This window comes from Miniopterus natalensis, chromosome 3 (assembly GCF_054644295.1).
Source record: "Miniopterus natalensis isolate mMinNat1 chromosome 3, mMinNat1.hap1, whole genome shotgun sequence".
Classification (NCBI taxonomy): Eukaryota; Metazoa; Chordata; class Mammalia; order Chiroptera; family Miniopteridae; genus Miniopterus; species Miniopterus natalensis.
This window is the reverse complement of record NC_142083.1, coordinates 88,244,328-88,267,573: the sequence shown is the minus strand read 5'-3', so window position 1 is coordinate 88,267,573 and position 23,246 is coordinate 88,244,328. Positions and strand designations below refer to the sequence as shown.

The 23,246-nt window shown below is 45.9% G+C and overlaps 1 protein-coding gene across 1 annotated transcript in view; it reads right to left on the bottom strand.

Moving 5' to 3' along the window:
• USP7 (ubiquitin specific peptidase 7) overlaps positions 1-22,054 on the bottom strand; it is a 59,795-nt gene extending 37,741 nt beyond the window's left edge. Inside the window, exon 1 of the mRNA XM_087815654.1 lies at positions 21,938-22,054. Within this exon, the coding sequence (XP_087671780.1) occupies positions 21,938-22,019 (82 nt within the window). The 5' untranslated portion in view covers positions 22,020-22,054. The remainder of the gene's footprint in view (positions 1-21,937) is intronic.
• Positions 22,055-23,246: the final 1,192 nt, after the last annotated feature.

The following is a 23,246-nucleotide window of genomic DNA, read 5'->3' as shown; positions in this document are numbered from 1 at the left end:
CCCTTTCCCTTTACCCAATTTTCCCCAAAAGGAAGATTTATGACATGTGTATGTGTGTCCACCACAGTCAAAGACATTGAACAGTAACAGAAGGACCCTCAGTGGGGGCTTTCATAGACACACTCATGTCCCTTATGTGTGCCCCTCCCCAAACCCTGGCAATGACTAATCTCCACATCTGTATTTTGTCATTTCGACGACGTTACAGAAATGGATGTAGGTATGTAACCTTCTGGAAGGAATTCTGAGACTCAGCAACTCCCCTGAGACATATATTGCTAAGCAGAGTTCCGTTCCATTCCACGGCAGGGACACACCACAATCTGACCACTCACCTGGATAAAATCTGGGCTGTTTCCAGTTTGGGGATAGTATGAATAAAACTGCTATAAATACTTTTGTACAGGTCCTGGTTTCACAATTATTTTTACTTTTGTATTTTAAAGAATGAAATGCTCAGAGTGGAAAGGCAAGGGGTGCAGAGAGAAATTATGACCTTCCCCCCTTTGAGCCAAATGGGAAGAAAGCCATCATTTGATGTGTCACCTTCCACCATTTCTCAATGTTCACATGTAGACACATATGCATAACATGCATGCACTTTTTCTCAGGAATAGAAAAAATGGCACACTAATCACACTACATGGGTAAATTACAGCTATCCTGAGTCAGTATGCATATACATATGCATAAATATGTAGATGGATTTAATTCTGAAAAGCACCATAACATTATGTGATGATTTACTCAACCATTCCCTTACAGATGATAGTTTCCAGTTTGGGGGGATTTTTATTGGGGAGGGGGGCACATGCATGATGCATAGCAAACAACTCTGTACTACAGTTTTTGCCCTGCTGCATGTTTTGTAACCAGGCCTATTCTCAAACAGATCTGGTCCCCACAAGTAGTTTGCCATGCTCGTCCCAGTAGCATTTATCAACAATGCAGACAAGAAGCAGAACACTACCAAATGGCTCCGAACAGCTAACTCCAAGACACACCTCCAGCATAAAGCTCACATACTGTTCAGAACTCCTCCTGCTCTTACACACAGGTCCATTACTATTATTTGGAGGAATTCAAATACAAATTCTCAATGTATGGAGCCTAGCTCCAAGCTCACTGAGAAAAGCAAAAGGTAGCTGATAATCCAACAGAGAAAGACAGAAGGTACGCTGAGCGGGACTGAGAAGCAGGATGCAGCAATCGGGCCAGTTATAAGGGAGGGTGTCCAAAAGCCAGGGAAGCACTGACATGTGGGGCACAGCAGGGGCAGAGCAACCAGGAGGGAGGTGGGTAGACATAAGGGACACCCAGGCTGGGAGCTGCACACTCCCTAAGAAACCAGAGCCTCCTGAGAGCTGAGAAACAACTTCCTGCCACTCGGAGAGAACATTGGGTTCTGTGGGAAAACTCGGCAACTGTGAAGTCAACTCCAGTTCCCTCTGGGGGAGTCTTCCACGGCAACCCTGGGCCTCAGATGAGACCATGGAATACAGCCAGTCCTTGGACAGACCTGGAGGTTGCCAGGGACTGAAGTTCTTACAAGGATACAAACGTAAAGATTCGCATGTCTGAGTTACTCTCGTACTCCAAGTCTGACAATCAGTCTTTTCTCCCTTCCCAGACTCGGTGGCTCCCAAAGTTTATGACCCTCATGGCCACTGGGTGGGGGGAAGGAGGTGCCAACAAGGCAACATGGCCCATTTGCTAACAAGCTCACCTTCCAGTTACAGACAAAGGTGCCCGCTGCCCACTGGCTCTGCGGAAACAAAGCACTTTTCAGCCCTCACTCCCTCTGTGCCTCACTAGGAAAGTGGAGCCTCCCAGAAGCAGTCCATTTCTGAATGTGGTCCTAAGTGGAAATCTTTACGTATGCTCCAGAAAGATAATTTCTAATCCAAATCAATCCAGTACAAGGACTTCAAGTATCCCCCCTAAAGGGTGGGCATTACCCTATTTGCCTGCAATTACAGACATTCTAATTACCTCTAGCATGTCTTTCCCAAGCAGGAAGAACCTAGAGGTGCAGGCAAGCATTTCTGGCCAGGACTGACCAGAGCCCATGCTCTTCTTTCCGAAATTAGTCAACCTACTTATCAACTGTCTTGTGTATGCCAACAGCTGGGAGGGGCCCTGGGCGTCTGGAGGGAACACACAGATAAGCTTCCCAGTCCCCTGGAGCTTACTTACTTTCTTGTGGGAGGAGACAAGAGGGGACAACTGCAATGGAGGGGAAAAGAGAGTATTAACAGAGGACATGTACCATCGGCTATGAAGAAAGAGGCAACATCTAGGTCAAAACTGCAAATGAAAAAGAGCCAGGTGGGCAGAGATCCTAGAGATGCACATTCTAGATAAGCAAAGGAGAAGATGGGAGGCGTGATTCGGACAAAAGCTGGGCAGGGCCAAGGCTGTGGATGGCCTTGAAGACCATGATAAGGACTCCGAATTTCATTCCAAATGTTTCCTCTGGGCATGTGCCCCTCACCAAATGAAAAGAAAGCTGCCATTGGGGGGAGAGTAAAGGGGCGATAAATGGTGACAAAAGGAGACTTGACTTTAGGTGAACGCAACAAAATATACAGATGGTGTATTATAGAATTATACATATAAACCTATTTAATTAATAACCTATGTCACCCCAATAAATTCAATAAAAATTTAAAGAAAAAAGAAAAGAAAGTCACCATGACCTTGAAAGCACTGCTCAAAGAGCGGCTCTCTGATCTGTGACAGCTAAGATGGTTCCAGTTTGGACCTTGGCTGCCAACCCCATATACCCACCTGGTCAAGCCTGTCCTGATCGTCACAGGCAGACAGATGCTCCCTTGCTGTTCTGCAGAGGGTGTGGGTACCCCTTAGGGCTAGCCTGCCAGGTTAGCAGGGCAGCATCCTCTGGTAGCTCTACGAATTCCTCTGGTCATATTATTAACAAGGAAATTATGGCTTAATCAATACAACTCCAAGGTGTTCTGGTTTTATTACTTTTATGATTTTTACATGATTTGGCTACATGTACCTCCCATTAAACTGGCTGGGAGCCCACTTCCAGGTGGCAGTCCTGTCCTACTAAACCAGGCCGCCTTTGGTCCTCTGTCATTGTTGGGCTACCACAGAGCCTAAAGTCAGTCTCTGCCCAGCTACTAAGTAGTAGAGCCTGAAGGTTCGAAGTAGACACTTGTATTGAAACCCAATGGTTGGTTCTATACTCTGAAATTATCCCAATTTAAATTAGTTATATGAAAATAAAGCCACAAAGAAGGTCACATATAAATTTGTGTTCCTTAAATAAAACTATTTGTTTGGGGCTTTCTGTTTGGCGTGATTATGTAAAAACCATCTGCTCCCTGGAGGATCATCCTAACTGCCAATCATGTCCCACAGACCCTAACTGATGACTATGAATGCTGGCTGAACACTGAGAGGGGTATGCAATCCTGCACAACTGCAGAGCCTATAATTATGTCTGTATTACTTTCTTACACATCCGGTCTTGTTCCACAGAACACGAGGACCAGCATTATCTGCTAAGTTGTGTGGCACAGGCCACTTGTGGAAAAGAAAGTCCCAGCACACCCTGCAGAAACAGCTTCACTGAAGCTACAGGATGAAGGGAGAAAATGTTTGCAACACGTAAGAGCCACAGGATTGATACCCAGAACACACCAAGCTCCCAAGAGTTAAGAACATCCCAACTACAAAAAGGAGAAATTCATAAGAAAGAAAAAAGACTAAAAAATATGCTCAACGTCCCTAATTAACACAATACCATTTTTCATCTATCATATTACCAATGAAAAATATTGGAAATACCCACTGACAGTGAGGGTCTTGCAAAATGGGTGGTGTTAAATGGCTAGCTGGAGCGTAAATTTACAATTATTCCCCCCGAAGGTAGTATTTAATAAAACCAAAAGTCAAATCTTTTCACACAAAATGTCATTTCTAAGAATTCATTCCAAAGAAAACTAGCATATATACCCAAAGATATACACAAGCAAATTTCTTACAATGAAATACTTTTTTACAGAGAAAAATGAACAAACAATATAAGTGCCCATTAATACCAAGGGCCAGGTATTATATGGGTCCATTTATATGAAATGCCCAGAAAAGGCAAATCTTTAGAGACAAATGTAGATCAGCAGTTGCTTAGAGTTGAGAGGGATGGGTACATAAGGAATGCAGAGAATGGAGAGGGGTACAGGGGTTTCTTTCTGGTGTGATAAGAATATTCCAAAGTTGAGTGGGGTGATGGCTGGAAAACTCTGGGACTATATTAAAAGCCTTTGAATTGTACACTTTAAATGAGTGAATTGCAAGGTATGTGAATTATGTATCAATAAAGCTCTATTAAAAGGGGGGGCACAAGAACAAATAAACAGGCCTTTTCACCTGAGGACAAAGAGTTCCACAATCACAAATTTCTGAGAGATCTGCATAGTAAATGATGTGCATACTAAGCAACTGAGTCATGTATAAATGGTATATTTTCTGCAGAATTTCTCTAAAAATAATATTAAACAGTTTAGTGTTTTAAAAATTCAATTATATAAACGTTTTCTTATGTGTGTAACTTTACATTCATGTAGGTTTAAATAAAGTAAAAGTATATAATCAGGAGACATATCCTTCAACAGAGGAATCATTGAATAAATTACAAGGATGTCCTTACGGAATGAATGAACCTCATGTATGGACCTGTGGCAATATCCATAATATATTAAGGATACAATGTTTACTCTTCCGAGGAATAGAGTCTTTCTTTCTAGCTTCCATGTTGTTTGACTGTTTCAGTGAATATGTATTACCTTTACAACCAAAGTAAAAACATACACATACAAGGAAAGCAAATCATGGTGCAAAAACAGCATGACCTATTGCACAAGCATGGCACCACCTCAATAGCCCTCAGAAGTTGTGGCAGAGAAGGGAAAAGATGGTGTGCCGGCTGCCTCTTTGGAGTCAGAAGGAAGCGGGAATCTGGAACAGAACCCAGAACAAAGGTATTGCCTAAGCAATCTGTGGCCTAGAAGGTCAGTTTACACCTTGGCAAAAGGCAACACCCTCTCTTAAATGCCTGGATTTTCCTTAAAAGCTATTTAAAAAGACAGGGCAGTTGGGGGCTGGGGGGTGAGGTTAGAGGTAGAAAGATTTTAAACAAGCTAATTAAAACTCAACAATTAGTCAAATACAACCAATTTTATAGGAATTCCTTTATTTGAATAAAACCACAAACAGAATAACCTAGAACAGAAGACTAAGTTGTTCTGTTTTGTTTGTTTTTAACAGGTTGGTGCAGGCAGACAACCACTCAGGTTTTACCCTCCTTTTGAGGGGACCCACCCTGGGTTTTAAAAGAACACCCCCATTCAAGACCTTATGAAAAACGGATGGCCAAAGAAATGGTTTAAAAGTTCCTGGAAGACGAGTTTCCCAGGAGTAGCAAAACAATTCTGGGCTTTTTTTTTTTTTTTAAAGGGGGGTGGTCAGTCCACAAACCAGTAGAGACCTTGAATATCTTTGGTGCACTAGCAATGTCCCCTGTGAAAACTGGACATCAAGAGGTAAAGTCACTGGCACAGGAGACATACTGTGTTCACTGACTGGAAATCTCACAGTAAAGATATCAGTTCTTTTCAAATTAACCTATATGTCTAAACACAGTCCCAAGGAAATCCCAGCAGCATTTTTTTCTACCTCTAGGCAAGCTGATTCTAAAATGTATATGAAAAAGTAAAGGAAATGAAGTAAATAAAACAACTTGGAAAACTAAGCACACAGTTGGAGGAATTCCACTACCTGATTTTAAGATTCACTATGAAGCTTCACTAATCAAGATGGTGTTGCACTTGCAAAGCGAGACACACAGACCAATGAAACAGGAAGTGTCCAAAAACAGACCCACATAAGCACGACTATTTGATTTAACAAAGGTATAAGCAATTCAGTGGAAAAAGAACAACTGGACACCCACAGGGCAAAGCAAAGACCCTCAACCTCATACCTTATACAAACATTAACTCATGATTGTAGATGTAAATATAAAATTTAAAACTAAAACTTTAGATGAAAACAAGTAGGGTGGGCAAAGAATTCTTTGTCATAACAACAAAAGCAATACTCATAAAAGAACATTTTGATAGACTAGACTTCATTAAAACGAAAAAATTTTGCTACAGAAAGACAATGTCAAGAGAATAGACAAAGTACAAGTTGGGAGTAAATATTTGCAAATCACCCATCTCACAAAGAACTTGTATCCCAAGTATATAAAGGGGTCTCAAAACTTCATAGTAATAAAAAACCCCAATATTTGAACAGATACTTCAAAGAGGAATGGCAAATAAACAAAACCTGTTTGACCATTGGCAAGTAGATATATGCGAATTAAAACCGCACGAAGACACCACTACCACTACCACTACAGGACCACCTTTAAGTGGAAAGCAAATTTCGGGTCTCCATTTCCAATTCATAGTATGCTCCCATCCCAGGGACCATCCAGCACGGCTTGCTCCCCACCCCAATGGTATTAACTAATACAGAAGTGGGCAGCCCCCTCCTGTGGGTGACTAGGCTGCCACAAATCACCTTCCAAACATCTTCACCCACTCTGCCAAGGAGTTTTAAGACTTACATATAGAACTTTCAAAAGTCAATGCTCTCTTTGTCCCAGTGAGCTTTTGGGAGTTAGAACTACTACAATTCTGTCCCCAGTTGGGTTAATAGCACGAGGCTGCCACACACATGAATGTGATGTTTTAGGCACTTACACTCAATTTTTTAAACTGGAACTGTAATAATGAAATATGTCAATATTTAGAAGACCTGTGTAACTCAGTGAATCATATTTTCCAAATAACCAATGAATGGTATTAGAAAAGATCCATTCAAAGTACAAAACAGACCAATGAATTTTAACATATTAGAACATGAAAAGTTAATTCACACGGTTCCAATCTGCATGGTGCTATTAACCTCAAGAAGCTACCAAGCTTTGGTGTGACACCGAAAAACTGCCACAAGTATCTGAAAAGGGTATTCAAGTACACTCCCTCTTCTAACTATATGCCTCTGTAAGACTGGGTTTTCTTTACATTTCCACTAAAATTTCCACAAGCAGCTATGAGAATCCAGCTGTCTTCTATTATGTAGACAATAACAGAAATTTTTAGAAATGTAAAACTAATGCCATTCCTCATTAAATTGTTTTGAAAAATAATTTATTCCTATAAAAAGTGTGTTCTTTGTGTTTCCATCTACTGGTTTATAATCTTTAAGTAAATACCTAAGATTGACCTTAGATTGCATTTTTAATATGGCAAATAATGATATAACCCACTTACCCAAAAGCTCGTTGGGGTTCTCACTGACTTAAAAACTCTAACAGGATTCTCACGACAAAAAGTTCTGATAGTCCAAATATCAGACTGACTGGTGGATTTGTAGTGTGTTGCTTTAGTTACATGCCCCTCCCTGCAGGGTTCCCACTTAGGAGACACTGCTAGCAATTTGGAGGGCGAAAAGTAAAGGAACCCCACATTCCTTTATGCCTGGGGTTTCTCTGCCTTGCGGGCCCTTAGCTTTGTGAGATTTAAGGGCACCTGAAATGGATGCTAGTGTTTCTTCCCTTGCACACCACATACGTGCCTGATAAACTTCAGCTCCAGAAGAGACCAAGACTCAGAATCCATGGACTGTCAGCAGCATCTACAGCTGTCCATTGTAAAAATCTAGAAAATTCCTTTATCCATCTCCACTGCTACTCTGATTGGACCCTCAACTGACAGGAATAACCTCATGTTATGCCAATCTGTTAATTTCATTTAGTGGTGAAGCACATTCATAACCACAAAAAAGGTCCGTTTTAAAAACACTGAATAAAATCTAATACAGAGACAGAATCATGAGAACCTGCACATTCTTTGATCCAATATGGTGAGGTTCCACAGACAAAATACTATTCTGCAATAAAAAGGAATGAAACACTGAAAGGGCTGGGGGAAGACAGGAAGTGCCTTAAGAACTACAAGATTTCTTTTTGGGGTAATGAAAATGTTCCAATTTTGATTGTGTTGATAGTTACACAATTGTGAACATACTAAAACCTACTTAATTATACACTTTAAATAGGTGAATTGTGATTATGCGAAATATACCTCATATAAGTTGCTATTTTTAAAATCATGCTGGTAACTAACATTTTATCAGAAAGACATAGAAGGGCAGATGTAAATCTAACCCTTTGTAACTGTTACCAAAGTGGGTAAAATTAAGGTTAACTAACATTGTGGCATGTTTCAGTCTGACAAACTAAAATATGAAAATGCATTTGATTATTTGGTACTGAGGACAAACTATTGTTCAAGGAGTAGAAAATGACCTTGGCTTGTCCCTGTGCTTCTGACCTAGACCTAAGGTAGGGGAGAGAAAAGCAAAGGAACACAACTCTGTGTGTCAATTACAACACAATGGACTGCCCAGGAAATACGAAGAAGATACCTCTATTTTCCTATTTTCATCTCCCCAGAAGCCTTGCCTCTGGAAGTCTTACCTCGAATTCCCCTGAACTCAAATCCTAACCCTCCCTTACAGGCGAATGCAAGTACCACTTCACCAAACCTTCCAGCTTCCCCACAGCCTAATGTGATCCCTCCCTCTCTTCTCAACTTCCAGAGCCCTATCTTTTCAACCCTACTGGCATTCATCCCTTTCTATCTGACATTAATTATGTATGCATTAATTATATATATAATCTCCCCTGCTGACTTCCTTAAGCAAAGACATCTTATCATTTCTTCATCTTTGAACCACCCCCCCACAGTGATTCAGTGATGGCCGGATTCTGGGCAAGTATGCAATATTCTGAGGCTGTTTGGAGAGCCTTCTTTCTAGCTTATTACAGAAGAAAATGCTTGGTTTCCATTATTCTAAACATTCTTGTTCAAGGCAAAAAGCCCACTAGAAAGGCAAAGGTAAAACTGAGTTCACAGGCTGGGTCTAGAGCAGCACTGGCCATACAACTTTCTGTGACCATGCAGATGTTCTACAGCTGTGCTGTCTGATATAGAAACCATGTGGCAACTAAGCCCCTGAAATATGGCTAATGAGACTGAGGAACTGTTTGATTTTACTTAATTTTCATTAATATAAACCTAATCAACCAAGAGGCCACAATACTAGACAGTGCAGGTCTAGAAATCACTTCATCCTTCAGAGCCTGGGTTTCTTTGCCTGTAGAGTTGGGGGTATAATTAACACTTTCTGACCTAAAACAAATTCATACAACCAAGTGCCCTCTGATATCAACATACCCAAAATGAAAACAGCATTTTAAGAAAAATAAAGGGCTTCTTTAAGAAAAAAAAAAACAAAAAAAGGATAGAACTGAACTTCATCAAAAGAGAAATTAGATTTACACGACCGGCATGGGTTGGCTCAGTGGTTGAGCATCAACCTATGAACCAAGAGATCGTGGTTCAATTCCCTGTCAGGGCACATGCCTGGATTGTAGGCTCAATCCCCAGTGCGGGGCAGGCAGGAGGCAGCAGATCAATGACTCTCTCATCATTGATGTTTCTCTCCCTTCTCCCTTCCTCTCTCTGAAATCAATAAAGATATATTGAGAGAGAGAGAGAGAAATTAGATTTTAAGTACTGGCCATTACAGGAAGCATTCTGATTTGCAGTAGTTAATTCCCCCTCTCCTCATATCCCCACTCCCAAAGTAATTAATAACCAACTTTAGAATAATCCTGAAGATTTATTAATTTGGCAAGGACTATGCTTTTAACATCACAATCCGGGTGAGCTGAGAATGCTGAAGGAGGCGACAACCACCTGTCACTAACTCACACTGCCGTGTCTAAGATACAGAAGCTGTGCAGCTGGCTGCCATGTGTCTTGAAGCTGAACTAGTCAGCTCAAGAAACCATATGCAATTCTGTTTATCACTAAGAGGTCCACAGATGACCTCACTTATTTGCATCCTCTCCAGACACCCCCCAAATTAACTTGCTTGACGGTCCTGACTTTGCCAACTCATTGCTCAACACATTGGCAATTATCATTTGGTGCTATAGGTCATTCTGTAGACATCTTCACTCCTGGCCAAGTTCCTTGAGACCAGAATTTGTCTCTCATCTTCATATCTTTTCCCTGCAGAAACTTACACACAATTGGTAGCCAATAAATATCCTAAATCTACCATCTGCACAGTGACTGAAATCACCCATCTGATGCAATGTCCAAAAAAGGGTAGGCTTTCAGAGGAAATCACAGAAACTTAAGACCCCTCTGCTCACACAATGCCCGAGAGATGGGTCCTACACTACATTGTGAGAGCAGAGGGGACATTCAGAAAAACTAAGAGCAAAAAGCCACATTTGTTTAAGCTTTCTTCAGTCGGTGACTTAATAGGTAAAGGCTGATATCCAGCCAAGTGAGGCTTTCTGTATATTTAAAACTGTTTTGCTACAGTTTTTGACTACTACAATCACTTTACAAACTAAACATGCTTCCCGAAGTTGCCTATGAAGATAGATATCCTATTTTAAAATTCCATGTCATGAAAAGAAGCCCCAAAGAAAAATATTCAAAATATGCCACAAAAACAATACCACACAGCTAACTGGAAGTTTAGTTGGGCAAGGAGACTAGCCTCTAAAGTCACCTCATTCCTTTGAACCCCTACTCAGTTAAGGAATCCTGGAGCCCTGACACCTCTGACCCAGTATTCCTTCCACCTCGTGAAAGTTTGTGTCCCAAGAAAGAAACCAGGTGATCTGTAAGAGTGAAGGAAAACACAGCTGGCCAGGGCTTTCGAAACAGAACATGGTCCAGGGAGAACAGCCAGGTTCGTGCCATGTGTGGTGGCCTGCTCATCTGTAATGCTGTTGTGGGGACAGGACCTGAGTAGACGAGGTCTGTACCCTGGATTAGGTGCCCCACTAGCTAACCCTGTAGGTCTACAGAATTGGGTGCTTTGAAATGCATCACACTTGTGCCCTGAGCCACAGCTGACAAGACTTGGGCTTTCTTCATATGCCCAGAGCCCAGCTAGTTTGCTTTAGGGATGATTCATTTCAGCTCAGGATCTTACAGCATGATACTGAATATCTGGATTCAGTTAGTTACTTCAATCCTTGGAGGGAGGAATCATCTACCTTTAAAAACTCATACTATTTTGTTCTGTGTCTTCTGCCACCCTATTCCACTTAAACTGTAGGAGTGACCCCAGATGATTTTGGCAATGAGCTACTTTCTATATTCAAACCATGTGATGAACCACACAAAAATGTTCAGACTAGGAAAACCAGCTGCACCTTACCAGTATGGGGTGGTGAGGGAAGAAACATAGAGAAAGCAGCAGGGGTGTCCCTTTTGAAGTTAAAAAGCAGTGACTGCCCTGGTCGATGTGGCTCCGTCGTTGGCTGGAGCACTGTCCAGTGCACCAAAAGGTCACAGGTTCAATTCCTGGTCACGACACATACCCAAGGTTTTAGATTCGATCCCAGATCAGGGCATGTAGCCTGGGCACGTATGGAAGGAAACGGATATTTCTCTCTCACATAGACGTTTCTCTCTCTCCCCCTCTCCATCCTAAGATCAGTAAAAATATATCCTTGGGTGAGTATTAAAAAAAAAAATAGTGACCACTACCTTTATGACCAATGGTGTCTACTGGCCAAGATGAATCTCAAATGGCTGTGAAGCCAGAATGTGTAGGTTCATATCCCCTAACTGTCCCTGAGAAAGGTTAACTTGCTCAATGCTTGTTTTGTGCTGCTGCATCTATTTTAGTGTTGCAATAAGGAGCGCAGCCTGCACATCATATGTCCTGGCAGAGTGAGGGTTAGCTGCCTCATACTCATCTAGCTTCTCTGCAGTCTCTAGTTCAAGGCTAGCTACATTTATTGGGCACCCACCTCCTTAGGTCTTGTATTAGTTTCTAACTGCTGCTAGAATTACCACAAACATAGTAGCCTAAACAACACACACTTATTCTTTTACAGTTCTAAAGGTCAGAAGTCTGAAAATGAGGTTCACTGGACTGAATAGGAGGTGTCAAAAAGGCATGTCCCTTTTGAAGGCTCAGGGGGAGAATCTGTTTCCTCCCCTTTACAGCTTCTAAGACCACCTGCATTCCTTGGCTCCCCTTCCATCTTCAAAGCCAACACACCACACCTCTCTGACACTCCAACCTCCCTCTTTCATATGTTAGGACCCTTCTGATTACAGTGGGCCACCTGGATAATGCTGAATAATCTCCCCATCTGGTTATCCTTAACTTAATCACATCTGCAAAGTCCCTTTGACTTGCAGGTGACAGAGTCACAGGTTCTGAGGATTAGGACACAGACACCTTTGAGGGCCATTATTCGGCTGGCCATAGATCCTGAACCTCTAGTGAGAGGCCTGCAGGTCCCTACCCCACCCTGCTGCTATTCTATACCTCCAGCACAACCATTCCAGCCCTTCCCTCTTTTCAAACGCAGCTGTGCATCCCTTCCCCAGTGTAAACCAGTCCTGTAGTGCAGCCACCTCCTCTTCACCATTCCATTAAAACCCTTCATGACGCCTCCCCTGCACATGTTTAACAGGTGCCTTCGCTCTATGATGTTGTCAATTTGGGGGGGAAGGAGACGGGGGGGGGGCATGGCCTGCACTGTACTCGCTAGTCAAGAAGGATTTCACGAGTGTCTGATAAAGAAAGCCCTACGATAGGCTCTGTGAGCACCACACCAGAGTCAACTCTCCTACCACTAGAGTCAGGAGCAAGCCATGATCAATGGCCCACAAGGAAAACCAGAAAGCAAAAGTGGTGGGACTAAAAACAAAGACGCTCTGGGCAGAGTCTGCACAGCCCCAGAAGCAGACCTGCCAACATGAAGAACAAGTACAGGCACTTTTTAGCAATTGGACTTTCCTGCGACATCCAAGCTTGGGCCGGTGGGGTTAACTGGGGTATTGTCAAACTTGTGTGGCACATGTCACCTAGGACCACATTACAGCTTGGCAGACTTTAAGGCTAGTCTGTTAACTGCAACCCAAAAGCAGATGTAACCCAGAATCCATTTCTTTCAATGGAAGATAATTTAGCCTTAAGTTTATAAGCTACAGTTGAAGGTGTCTCCAGATAGATTTTGGAAAATTCTTTCAAGATCTCTCCCATTCTCATTGCTACCTCTGCAGCACTGGGTTCACACGGTTCACGTGAGTTATCAGTAAAACAAAGAAGCAGTCTGAATAGCCATCATCCTCTCTGAGGAGCAGGGATCTGTCCATCCAAGCAGGAAGATTATGTTACCTCAAAAACTATTCGTGTAAGCTGCATTCTTCAAAGTGTGCATGTAGGCTTCCAATATAGGGAACTGTGATAGCATTTCTTTATATTAATGGCCTATACACATACTTTTAACAAACACATACAGTTGTGCAATACTTTTCTTTCCTCCTGTGCATGTTTTGTTCTAAGTGTTGAAATGAAACTTTACCTTTGTTGAATTTAATAATAACCTGGGGCTTGTATTCTGTGTATTTTATTTCACTTCTTAAATAATTTGTTTGCACTATATTTCTACAAAATACAGTTTAGAAATTGTCCACAATGGACTGGAAGTTAAAGAAAAAAAACCTGCTTCTGTACCACAAATAACCAGAGAAGCAGAGCTCTAAATAAAGGGTTTGCCCAAGAACCACTTACCCATAAGTTTCCCAATTTTCCAATGTTCTTACTCATTTTTACTTTTCCAGGACACACTGGAACACTTTCCAAAATTCAATGTGACACTAATGCTACCAGAAACACCTTCAAGTCAAGGATCCAACCAGACCAGTGCTAGCCACTAACACATTCTGCACTGAGGGACAGGTTCACCTGCACTGTCCACCAGCACGTGTGATTACTGAACGCTTAAAATGCAGCTCATTGGTTAAGAAATGGAATTTTAATTTTATTTTAAACTTAAAATCACTACCATGCGGCTGGTGGCTACCATATTGCACAGCACAATAAACCCTTAAGGGTCTTCTCGCATGTCATCTCCCCATGCCCCCATATGAAAACAAGTGGCTTTCTGGAGAAAGATGGATCTAAAGTAGGAAAACCACCTCAGTTTGTTACCATCAATACCAGTAACAGGAGACCTGGAGCGCTCCAGAGAAATAAGGACTCCTTCTGGCTAGGGAAGACAAGATACCACACTGACCAGAAGAAGCAGCCATGGGCCACCAGTGTTCCCAGTCTTGACAGGGAGCAACAGTCCAAAGGCTGGGGCTCACAAGAGGCCATAGCAACCTTCACTCCACCAGCTACTTTTGAGGGTGTTCTGCAAGTCAGGTACTGCCCTTATATGGTCACCTTTAGTCCTCACAAGCTCAAGACAAAACACAAAAAAGCTGAGATTCTTGGGAAGAATTCTGATAAGCATCTATGATGGTTATAAAACAATGATCTGCCCAGCCGGGCATGGCTCAGGAGTTGAGCGTCGACCTAGGATCCAGGCAATCGGGGTTTGATTCCTGGTCAGGGCACATGCCCAGGTTGCAAGCTTGATCCCCAGTCGGAGGCATGCAGGAGGCAGCCCATCAATGACTCTCTCATCATTGATGTTTCTAACTCTCTCTCTCCTTCTACTTTCCTCTCTCTGAAATCAATAAAGATATATTTAAAAAAAAAAGAGAGAAAGTTGCCTGTTTCTCTGTGGTTTACACTGCTAGTAGCAGTTTCTGTTTAAAAAAGACAAAACAAAACAATGATCTGGGCTATGGAATGTTTTTAATGACTTCACACACAGTTTACATGATTGAATAATTTCTCCTCCAAGATGATATAAACTACTAACTGTACGAAGCAAGCACTTCGAAATGATCTACCCTACATTTAAAAAGAAGCTGGATTATGTAACCATGTAAACAGCTTAAGGAGTGTTAACATGTGTTTGTTTTACTTCATTTCTTTTTAATTTTATTTATGGATTTTTAAATTTTTTTTTTAAGGCAGAGAGCAAAGGAGAGGGAGAGAGAGAGAGACAGAAACATCAACTTGCTGTTCCACTCATCCATGCACTCCTTGGTTGATTTCTGTATGTGCCCCAAATGGGGGTCAAACCCACAACCCTGGCATACCACGACAACCTCCAACCAAGCTACCCAGCCAGGGCAACATGTGCTTGTTTTAAAACAGCAAGTGATCTGAGATCTTGCTTCCTGGCAATGTCGTCAGTTGGGCTCAAATAAACCCCTATATAAAAATTCAAAAAATAAATAAACAGCAACTTGCACAAGGTCAATTAAGAGCCTGAAATAGAATTTATTCCCCAAAGTCATATTGATGAAATGTATTTGCAACTCTAGGTAAATCGCCCATACACCTGCCTTTTCATAAGGGGCCATAGAGTGGCGAGGTCTGCTCAGCCACCATGTTATAGCAATGACACATGGTTTCCCTTGGAAATGCTCCCTTCAACTCTTTCTGAACGTCCCATGAGTAGGGTGGCAAGAAGGACAGCCAAGAGAAGTGAGATTACCACCTAGACACCTGTGGCTACACCCTGAGGTGTGAGCTCACTCTGCAATACAGGTCATCCTCACAAACGCATACAACTACTCATTTCCAAACCAGAGGCCAGCTCAACAACTTATTGCAAGGGCTAGACCTTCCCTGGTCAATATTCTGGAGGCTGGTACATAACACAAGACCCTGCCCTCCCAGTAGTAGGATGCTAGGGAAACCAATTTAGTCACTGGCATGAAATCAAAACGGAGGGAGGGCCTGGGTTTCAAATATTCTATGCCAGGCAGGAAAATCAGGTAGAACTGTACTGTCATACAAGGGAACCTCCTTCTCCATAGCTTTTTTAGATTCTCTGTAACCCAAAAAGAAAAAGAACCATCACCTTGTGACTCAGACAATATTCACTCACGTTTCAAACATTTAGTAAAATAAAGCTCTTGTCAATGAGTAGCTCAGGCTCCTTGAAAGAACATCTGGGCATCTCTGTGAATATTAAGAGCTGTGACCTCACAAAAGTGGTCCCCACACCTCACCGGTTGACCAAGAACTGAACTGGCTACAATGGCCTTTGCACAGCCTAGTGAGGTCCCAGCCAGCACCAGGCAGTGAGCCAGCCGTCATTATAACCCCAGTGTGGTCTTCTATTCCCAGTTCTTGTCCACCCAACAACACAGGCAGTGATGCTATTTCTCAGGGTATGTTCTCCAAGAGGCTCCTCTTTCTTGCTAGTCTCATACTGAATGTGTCATCAAGTTCTGGAAGCATTTGGCTCTTACCCAGGTTGGTATATTTCCCTACATGAGAAACTTTCTAATTACCTCCATTCCCAACTTCCAAGCTTAAATTGCCAACCCTCAGAAGTAAGCCTGCTTCTCTTCAAGAGAATTTCAACACATCTGACTTCTCATTAGCCAAGGCATGTGTTAACGCACTAGGAAAATGGCGTAACTAACTTTCTTGCCTATACATGGCACTTAAAATCCTGCTTCCTCCAACTTTCCTAAGTCCAAATTAGTTCAGAACAAGAAGTTTATGAAGCAGGTGACATTTAACATTGAATGCAGTCACAATATGTGTCAAGAAATACCTTGTTACAACTCTTGGTCTACCGAGTAAAATTTCTTTGCCTTGGAAATAGAGCAGAAGAACCCAGGCTACACACCGCTCATCCAAAAACCAGAAAGAGTGACAAAAACAAATTTGAAAATACTCAAAAGACATCCCCAGTAATTTATAAAAGGCCTGTCAATATCCTTATCTGGAAAACAAGTTTTTCCTTCAAAAAGGATCAAAAATATCATTTGAAGCAAGTTAACATTAAAAGCAATAAAACTGAATTAGCAGCTATCAAAGCAACATTGGTTTATGGCTTCGGCATTCTCTTTATAGCCACCTTGCCAGCCAGCCAGCAGCCATATCCTGTTCTGCTACCGTTTAGCCTTAGAACTGCTGCTTCCTGAAGGAGTATCTTCCGCAGTACATTTAAGAAAAAGGGGAAATAAGACGTCACCTTCGGCAGGAGCAATCCAACAGTGAGGAAGATGGGTACACAAGTGATGATCTCACAGGTGGCACAGGGGGCAAAAGGTTGACGTGCCTCTTAAGCAAGGCAAGTGGCCGAGGTGACCAGAAAGGTTTAGGAAAAAGGTGGCATCTGAATGGGTTTTGAACCTCCTTCCTGGGGTATCTGTCCCGTGCATTCCAGAAAAAGCTGTCGCACTGCCATCTATGCAACCGTGGAGCCTGTACCCTGGAGCTGTACCCCATGCAACACAAATGTGTGCCTGCTGGGAGCCTGAAGCAGGAGGCTGAGGCCATCCTGAGGACCCTGATGGTCTAGACTAGGCTGTGTGATTTACCCTCTACAGGGAAGGCAGCACACCTGAGTCCTTTTAAGCAGGACAGCGACAGGGCCAAGGAGTCCTGTGAGCAGTCTGTTTTTATAGCTGTGTGGGAATCAGGAAGGGTAGAAGCAAAGACCAGTAGGAAGACTATTGCAAAGTCCCAGCATGAGGCAACAGGGGCCTTGCTTTAGGGTGGCAGCTGGAAAACCAAAAGGGCTTGGGGGATCCAGAGAGAATTCAAAGCCAATTCCCAAAGTCTGGAGGCTTGGCGACCTGGCTCCCCTGCTACGGCCTGATGCTCAACCTCCCATTAGATGATCTAACACTAGTGCCAAGAACAAGAACACCCTTCTCAGAAGGCTACAGAGCTGACCAAACTGCAGTACCAGTGTCAGAACACACCGAACACACTCAGCTCCTCTATTACCCATTTAACCTTTCTTAAAATATTTACCCCTTTGGCCTTAAATACCTATTCAGGGGCATCAAGTCCAAAATTTCATAAATAATGTTGCTTACACTGAGGCAGGTTGTGTTTTCTTCCTAATCCACATTAGGATGTAATTCCCCTAGGACATTTTCCCATACCGTCAAAAATCAACTGGCCCCACCTGGATGTGGCAAGCGCTGTTCTTCCTCAGGTACAAAGGTTTGACCATCACAGCAACACCACTGCCTGAACCTCTTCCGCACTCCCAACTCTGTGCCTTCACCCTCACAATCTTGCAAGATAGAATTCACCTCCTTTTCGAAGGTGAAGAAACTGAGGCACCAAGAGCTTAAGCAATGTACATAAGGTCACACAACAATTAAATGGCAAAGTCAACATTCAAACTCAGGCCTGGCCCTAAGCCTATACTTAGTCACTGCACTGCCCCAAGTTTTCAATGGCCTCTTCCCACAAAACCGATTCCAGAAAAATAAAAAAATCAAGGAGGAAAAGTATATACTTTCTTCCCATATTTGCTGTATCAATTTTTTATTTGTTTACAGAAAATAAAAAATCAGCAGCCTGAAAGAATAAGGAAGGCTGATTCCTGTGGGTGTAACTTCCAATCTGTTCAAAAACTGACAGGCTCACATCAGATTATGTTTCTAGGTTTGGCCTAATTTATTCTATATTTCTTCTGAGTCCTCCAAGTTGATGTTCACTTTGTAGCTTCACAGAGTTCTTCTACCAAACCAAGCTATCGTTCTTCTACCAAACCAAGCTATCGTGAGAAGAAAATCAATGTTCTCATATTATTTAATTTGTCTTGTTACAATGCTATTTGAAAAGGAAATGTTTTAGATATAATAAAATGCACAAGTTTGGTTTATCTGGGTACATGTGTGCAAGAGAACTCATTTTCCACCCTCAAACCTGCTTTAGCAGAAAAGTAGCTTGAAACTCCATCTACCCACACAAGTTTGAAAGAAAAAGAAACCCACCGCTGTTGGCCCCCCAAACAAAAAACATGGAAGGCAGCAGTCAACTCTTCTCAGAAACTGCCAATGACTGACTCACTGATTTGCTCACAGCTTGGTGTCCCTAATAGCAGTAGTCTGAGTGCTGTACAAAAGTCCAACAAAACTGTCCCCATTAGTCTTAGAGATTACACTCTGAAACAGACTGCTCACAAGGGCAGAAGAAACACACCAGGGAAAAAGCATGAGGATATTTACATTGGTGCTAGCCAGCCTATGCAGCAGAAGCAAGGCCTTGGGAAAAACTTCCTGTTGACAGGACATAACACCGATCAGATTATCACCTCTCCAAAGTACTCACAGGGGCCTGCGCAAGTCCTTCTTTCAGCCTCTTGGTCTGCACTGCCTCTGAGTTAGTGAGTAAATAAACTGCCAAGAACATTCATTCCTGGCCAGACCTAGTAGAGTCACCGCCTCCACAGTGCTATATGCCCCCAACTCAAAACGTGAGATTGGCTGCTTCGGGCCTTACAGGAAGCATGTGGTCCCGACCCCAAAGAAATGTTGTGTCCCCACCTATTCCCTCTCTGCCCTTCACCCTTCATTACTTTCCTAACTGCTCAGTCCTTTTCACCATCACTAATCCTGAGCACTGTTATTCTCCAGAAGATATGCAAGGACTGTGCAGAGTTCAGACAAGAACAAATGCAATCCCAACAAAGTGAAGGAGGGCAGCAAAAACAAACCAAACACACCAGTCTCCTTCGAATCCGCCCTGACCCAGGGTGGCAGGCAGGACGCTCACCGACGAAGCCTTCCCTTCCTCGAGCTGATCAGACACAGGAGATTCCAGCTGCTGATGCTACTGGAATTAAGGCAAAGGCACTGAACAGGTGCAGGTCACTATCACGGCCTGACATATGGAGCCAACCAGACTTAATAAGAACTAAAGCCCACCCCGCTGCCGTCTTGAGAGCATTCTTTCACTCTTCCTGATCCTAAACTACAACACAGGGTGGGGCAAACGTAGGTTTTCAGTTGTTAGTATGGAAAATAACATAATAACACAAGATTAAACTCTGAGTTTTGTGTACTCACAACTGTAAACCTACTTTTGCCCTACTTGTATATTAACCTAGCACCACACTGTAGGAGTGGGAAGGCTTAAAAAAAAAAAAGAGGGCAGAAATAGACTGCTTAATACATAGGCAGCTTTTTAAACCACACACCTGTGGGTTGCTCAACCACGGTGTCAACCACAAGCCTGACAAAGACAAGGTACCTTCTGGATGATGAATCTGGGAAGGAAGCCCACTTGAAACAAGTTTCTTACGTTTAAGGAATCAGCCTAAATAACTGCAACCTTTGCCATTCAATTTGACTTTCTATTAAGTCTGCAGATGAATGGTTTAAGGGGGGGTGACCTTTCTAATACAAACCCTGATGTGAAAGCATGCACCAACTTCTAAAAATTCTTCCACCACTCTTCAAAAACTCCCTCAAACTTGTGGACATGAACATTTCCCCGAAAAACAAAGTTCTGTACCAGAAATACTCTTCAGTGACGTCTATGTCTATTAATTGTCACTAGTATCCCAACACTTGAAATGAGGTAAAGCAATGCAGGTGGAAAATTGATACACTAGCACTTTTGGATATTTGTCCTGACTGGCTGATATCCCACAAAGAAACTGAAAAGCAACCCTTTTTGTTACGTAGCATCAAAGGAACAGACAAAATTCAGCAATGTATTCCTTCAGCTAGGTGCGTGCCAAAAGCTCAGTAAAGTGACTGCCTTGCTGGGGCCAAGTGAAATAGATAGCCCAGCCCTTGGGGGGACTCGGCTCTCCTGTCCCCCATTACTGCCATTGTAACTACCACTGGGCAGTGCTTTCTGCATGCATCTCAGCCACTCGGCCTTTTGCAATCTGGCAGGCCAGTTTTTCAGTCAACACCCAATTATTGGCAGTAAATTATTCACAAGGGAATACCAGTCATGGTAAGTATTTCCACCAACCAGCACAGCACCCCACACGTTTAGCCAGGGCACAGGACAAATGCTGCTTTCCCCAACTTCCTTGGTGCCTCCATTCATTTACGCAACTCAAGATCCTTTGCTAAAAGCAAAACAAGAACAAAACATCCAATGCCCGCTTCACTCAAGTGTCCCCTTTTGAATCGGGCCCGTCGGACCTCTCCAGGTGTAAGGAAACTATTTTCATTAAGACAACTTTGACTTTACCCTCTTAAGGACGGGGCGCCATGAGAAATGAAAGATGCCCCCAATGACCATCTCCGCTTGAGCTAGGTAAGTCAAAGTCCCTTTCCCTTCCGGCGCCTTTACAAACCTTCTAACCTCAGACCTTACATCTCCAAGTACAGCGCCTTGGAAAACTGCTGCCACACGGGCAGAAAATTAAATTCCCTCCGGAGTCGGGTCTGGTGAGGACGCAGGTAGCCACGTGTGGCGGGGCGCTCGCGGAGTTTCACACACACACCTGGCCGGATGCTGACTGCGCCGCACACAGTCGCGGACCAAACTCCCCGAAAAGCTGCTAACTTAGAAACCGAGCGCGCCCGGCTCACAACTCCGAGCCAGTCCGAAGGCTGGGGATACGTGCGCTCCCGGCAGGTGTTTCAAAATGAAGCCCGACGCTGGCAAGCGCTGCTCCGGGGCGATCGGGGAGACGGCCGCCCAGCCCGGCGGGCTCTCCGGGGCAGCGCGCGGGAGGAGCAGGTGCCGGCGAGCCCCGCGTCCACCGAGACCGAGTTCCCGAGCTTACCGGGCAGGACCCGGCCGGGCGAGCGGGCCTCAGGGACGCCCGACAGGGGAGACGGTCCCGGGAGCCCAGCTCCCCGCCCGGGCGGCCCCCAGCAGCGAGAAAACGCCCGCGTCCCTGCGCGGCCCAGGCGCCCTAATTTACAACTCGGAGCGCTTTGTGCCGGGAGGCCGCCCGGGGCCCGGGGCCGGGACAATGAGCCGAGCGGGGGCCGCCGGCCGCCCCTGCCCGCGGGCCCGGCATGACGGTGCAGCCTCGCCGGCCGGGCCAGCCGCCCGGGCCTGCTTTAAAGATGGCGAGCCCCCCGCGTGGCTCCCGCGGCTCCCCCCGGCCACAATGGAAGGCGCCCCCGGCCCCGCCGCCGCCGCCCACGGGCCTCACCTTCCATCTCCATGTCCTCGGGCTCGCTCAGCTGCTGCTCGCCCGCTTTCTGCTGCTGCTGCTGCTGCTGCTGGTGGTTCATGTCGGCCGCGGCCTGGGCCTCGCCTGCGGCCGGTGGCCCTGGCTGCGGGTCCGGAGGGCCGGAGGCGGCGAGCCGGGGCGGCGGCGGCGGCGGCGGCGGCGGCGGGGCGGCCTCCTCCTCCTCCTCCCGCGCGTCGTCGGCGGCGGCCCCGGGGCGGCCGGCGGCGGGCGGCGGCGGCGGCGGCGGCAGGGAGACGCGCACGTACTTGCTCGCGATTCGCCCAATCTCGGCGCCGAGGCGGGAGGACGGCCGGCGGGCCGGGACGGCCGGCCTCGTCGCTGGCTGCGGCCGCCGCCGCCGCCGCCGCCGCGGGGCCCGCCTCCCGCCGCCGGGGCCGGGGCTGCGGGGCTGCGGGCCGGCCGGGGGCGGAGGGCGGCCGGGCGGGGGCCGCGGAGTCAGCCCCGCCTCGGGCCGGACGCGGCGGGCGGGAGGCCTGGCCTGGCGCGGCGGGCCTGCGGGGCCTGGGGCCGGCGGGAGCGGCGGCGGCGCGGGCGGGCGACGGGCCGGCCGCGCTCGGGGCGCTGCGGCCTCAGCCTCCTCGGCGGCGGCGGGGCTCCGGCGGCGGACGCGGCGCCCAGCGGCTCGGCTCGGCTCGTTCTCAAAATGGCGGCGGCCTGAAATGTCACATCCGCATGAGGGGCCCGAGAGCGAGCAGCAAGCGAGGAGACCAAACGGGCGGGCGAAGCCGGGCCGGAGGGCGGAGCGGGAGCGGGAGGCGGAGCAGGGGAGGCGGAGCCCGGCGGGGCCCGCCCGCCGTCTCCGCCACCGCCGCCGCCGCCGCGGTCGCCGCCTCGGCCCCGTGGCCCGCCGCGCCGCGCCCCCCGCGCAGCCCCGGCCCTCCTCGGCCCGTCGCCCAGTCCCCGCCTTCGCCCCTGCCCCTGAGCCTCCGGCGCCGGCCCCGGCTCCCCGAGGTGCGTTTGGGCCCGAGGACGCTCGGACGCGGGCGGCCCAGCCCCCCCCAGGTGAGTGAGCGCCCCGGAATCTCCCCATCCCCGCCACTTGGTCGCCGAGACGGAGCCCGCGGCGTCAGGGGCGGGGGCGGGAAACCTGCCCCCGCCGGTGACCTTGGGCAGGCGGCCGGTGCCGCCCGTCCGCGGCTGGGGCGAGGGCCCGGGGCCGAGCGGTCGCCGGTGTCCCGCATCCTTCCGCCGGGACCTGACTGCTCGCCGGCGCCCATCGTGAGAGCGCTGACTCCCCGCTGCCGCCCGAGCCGGGAAAGTTGGCTCC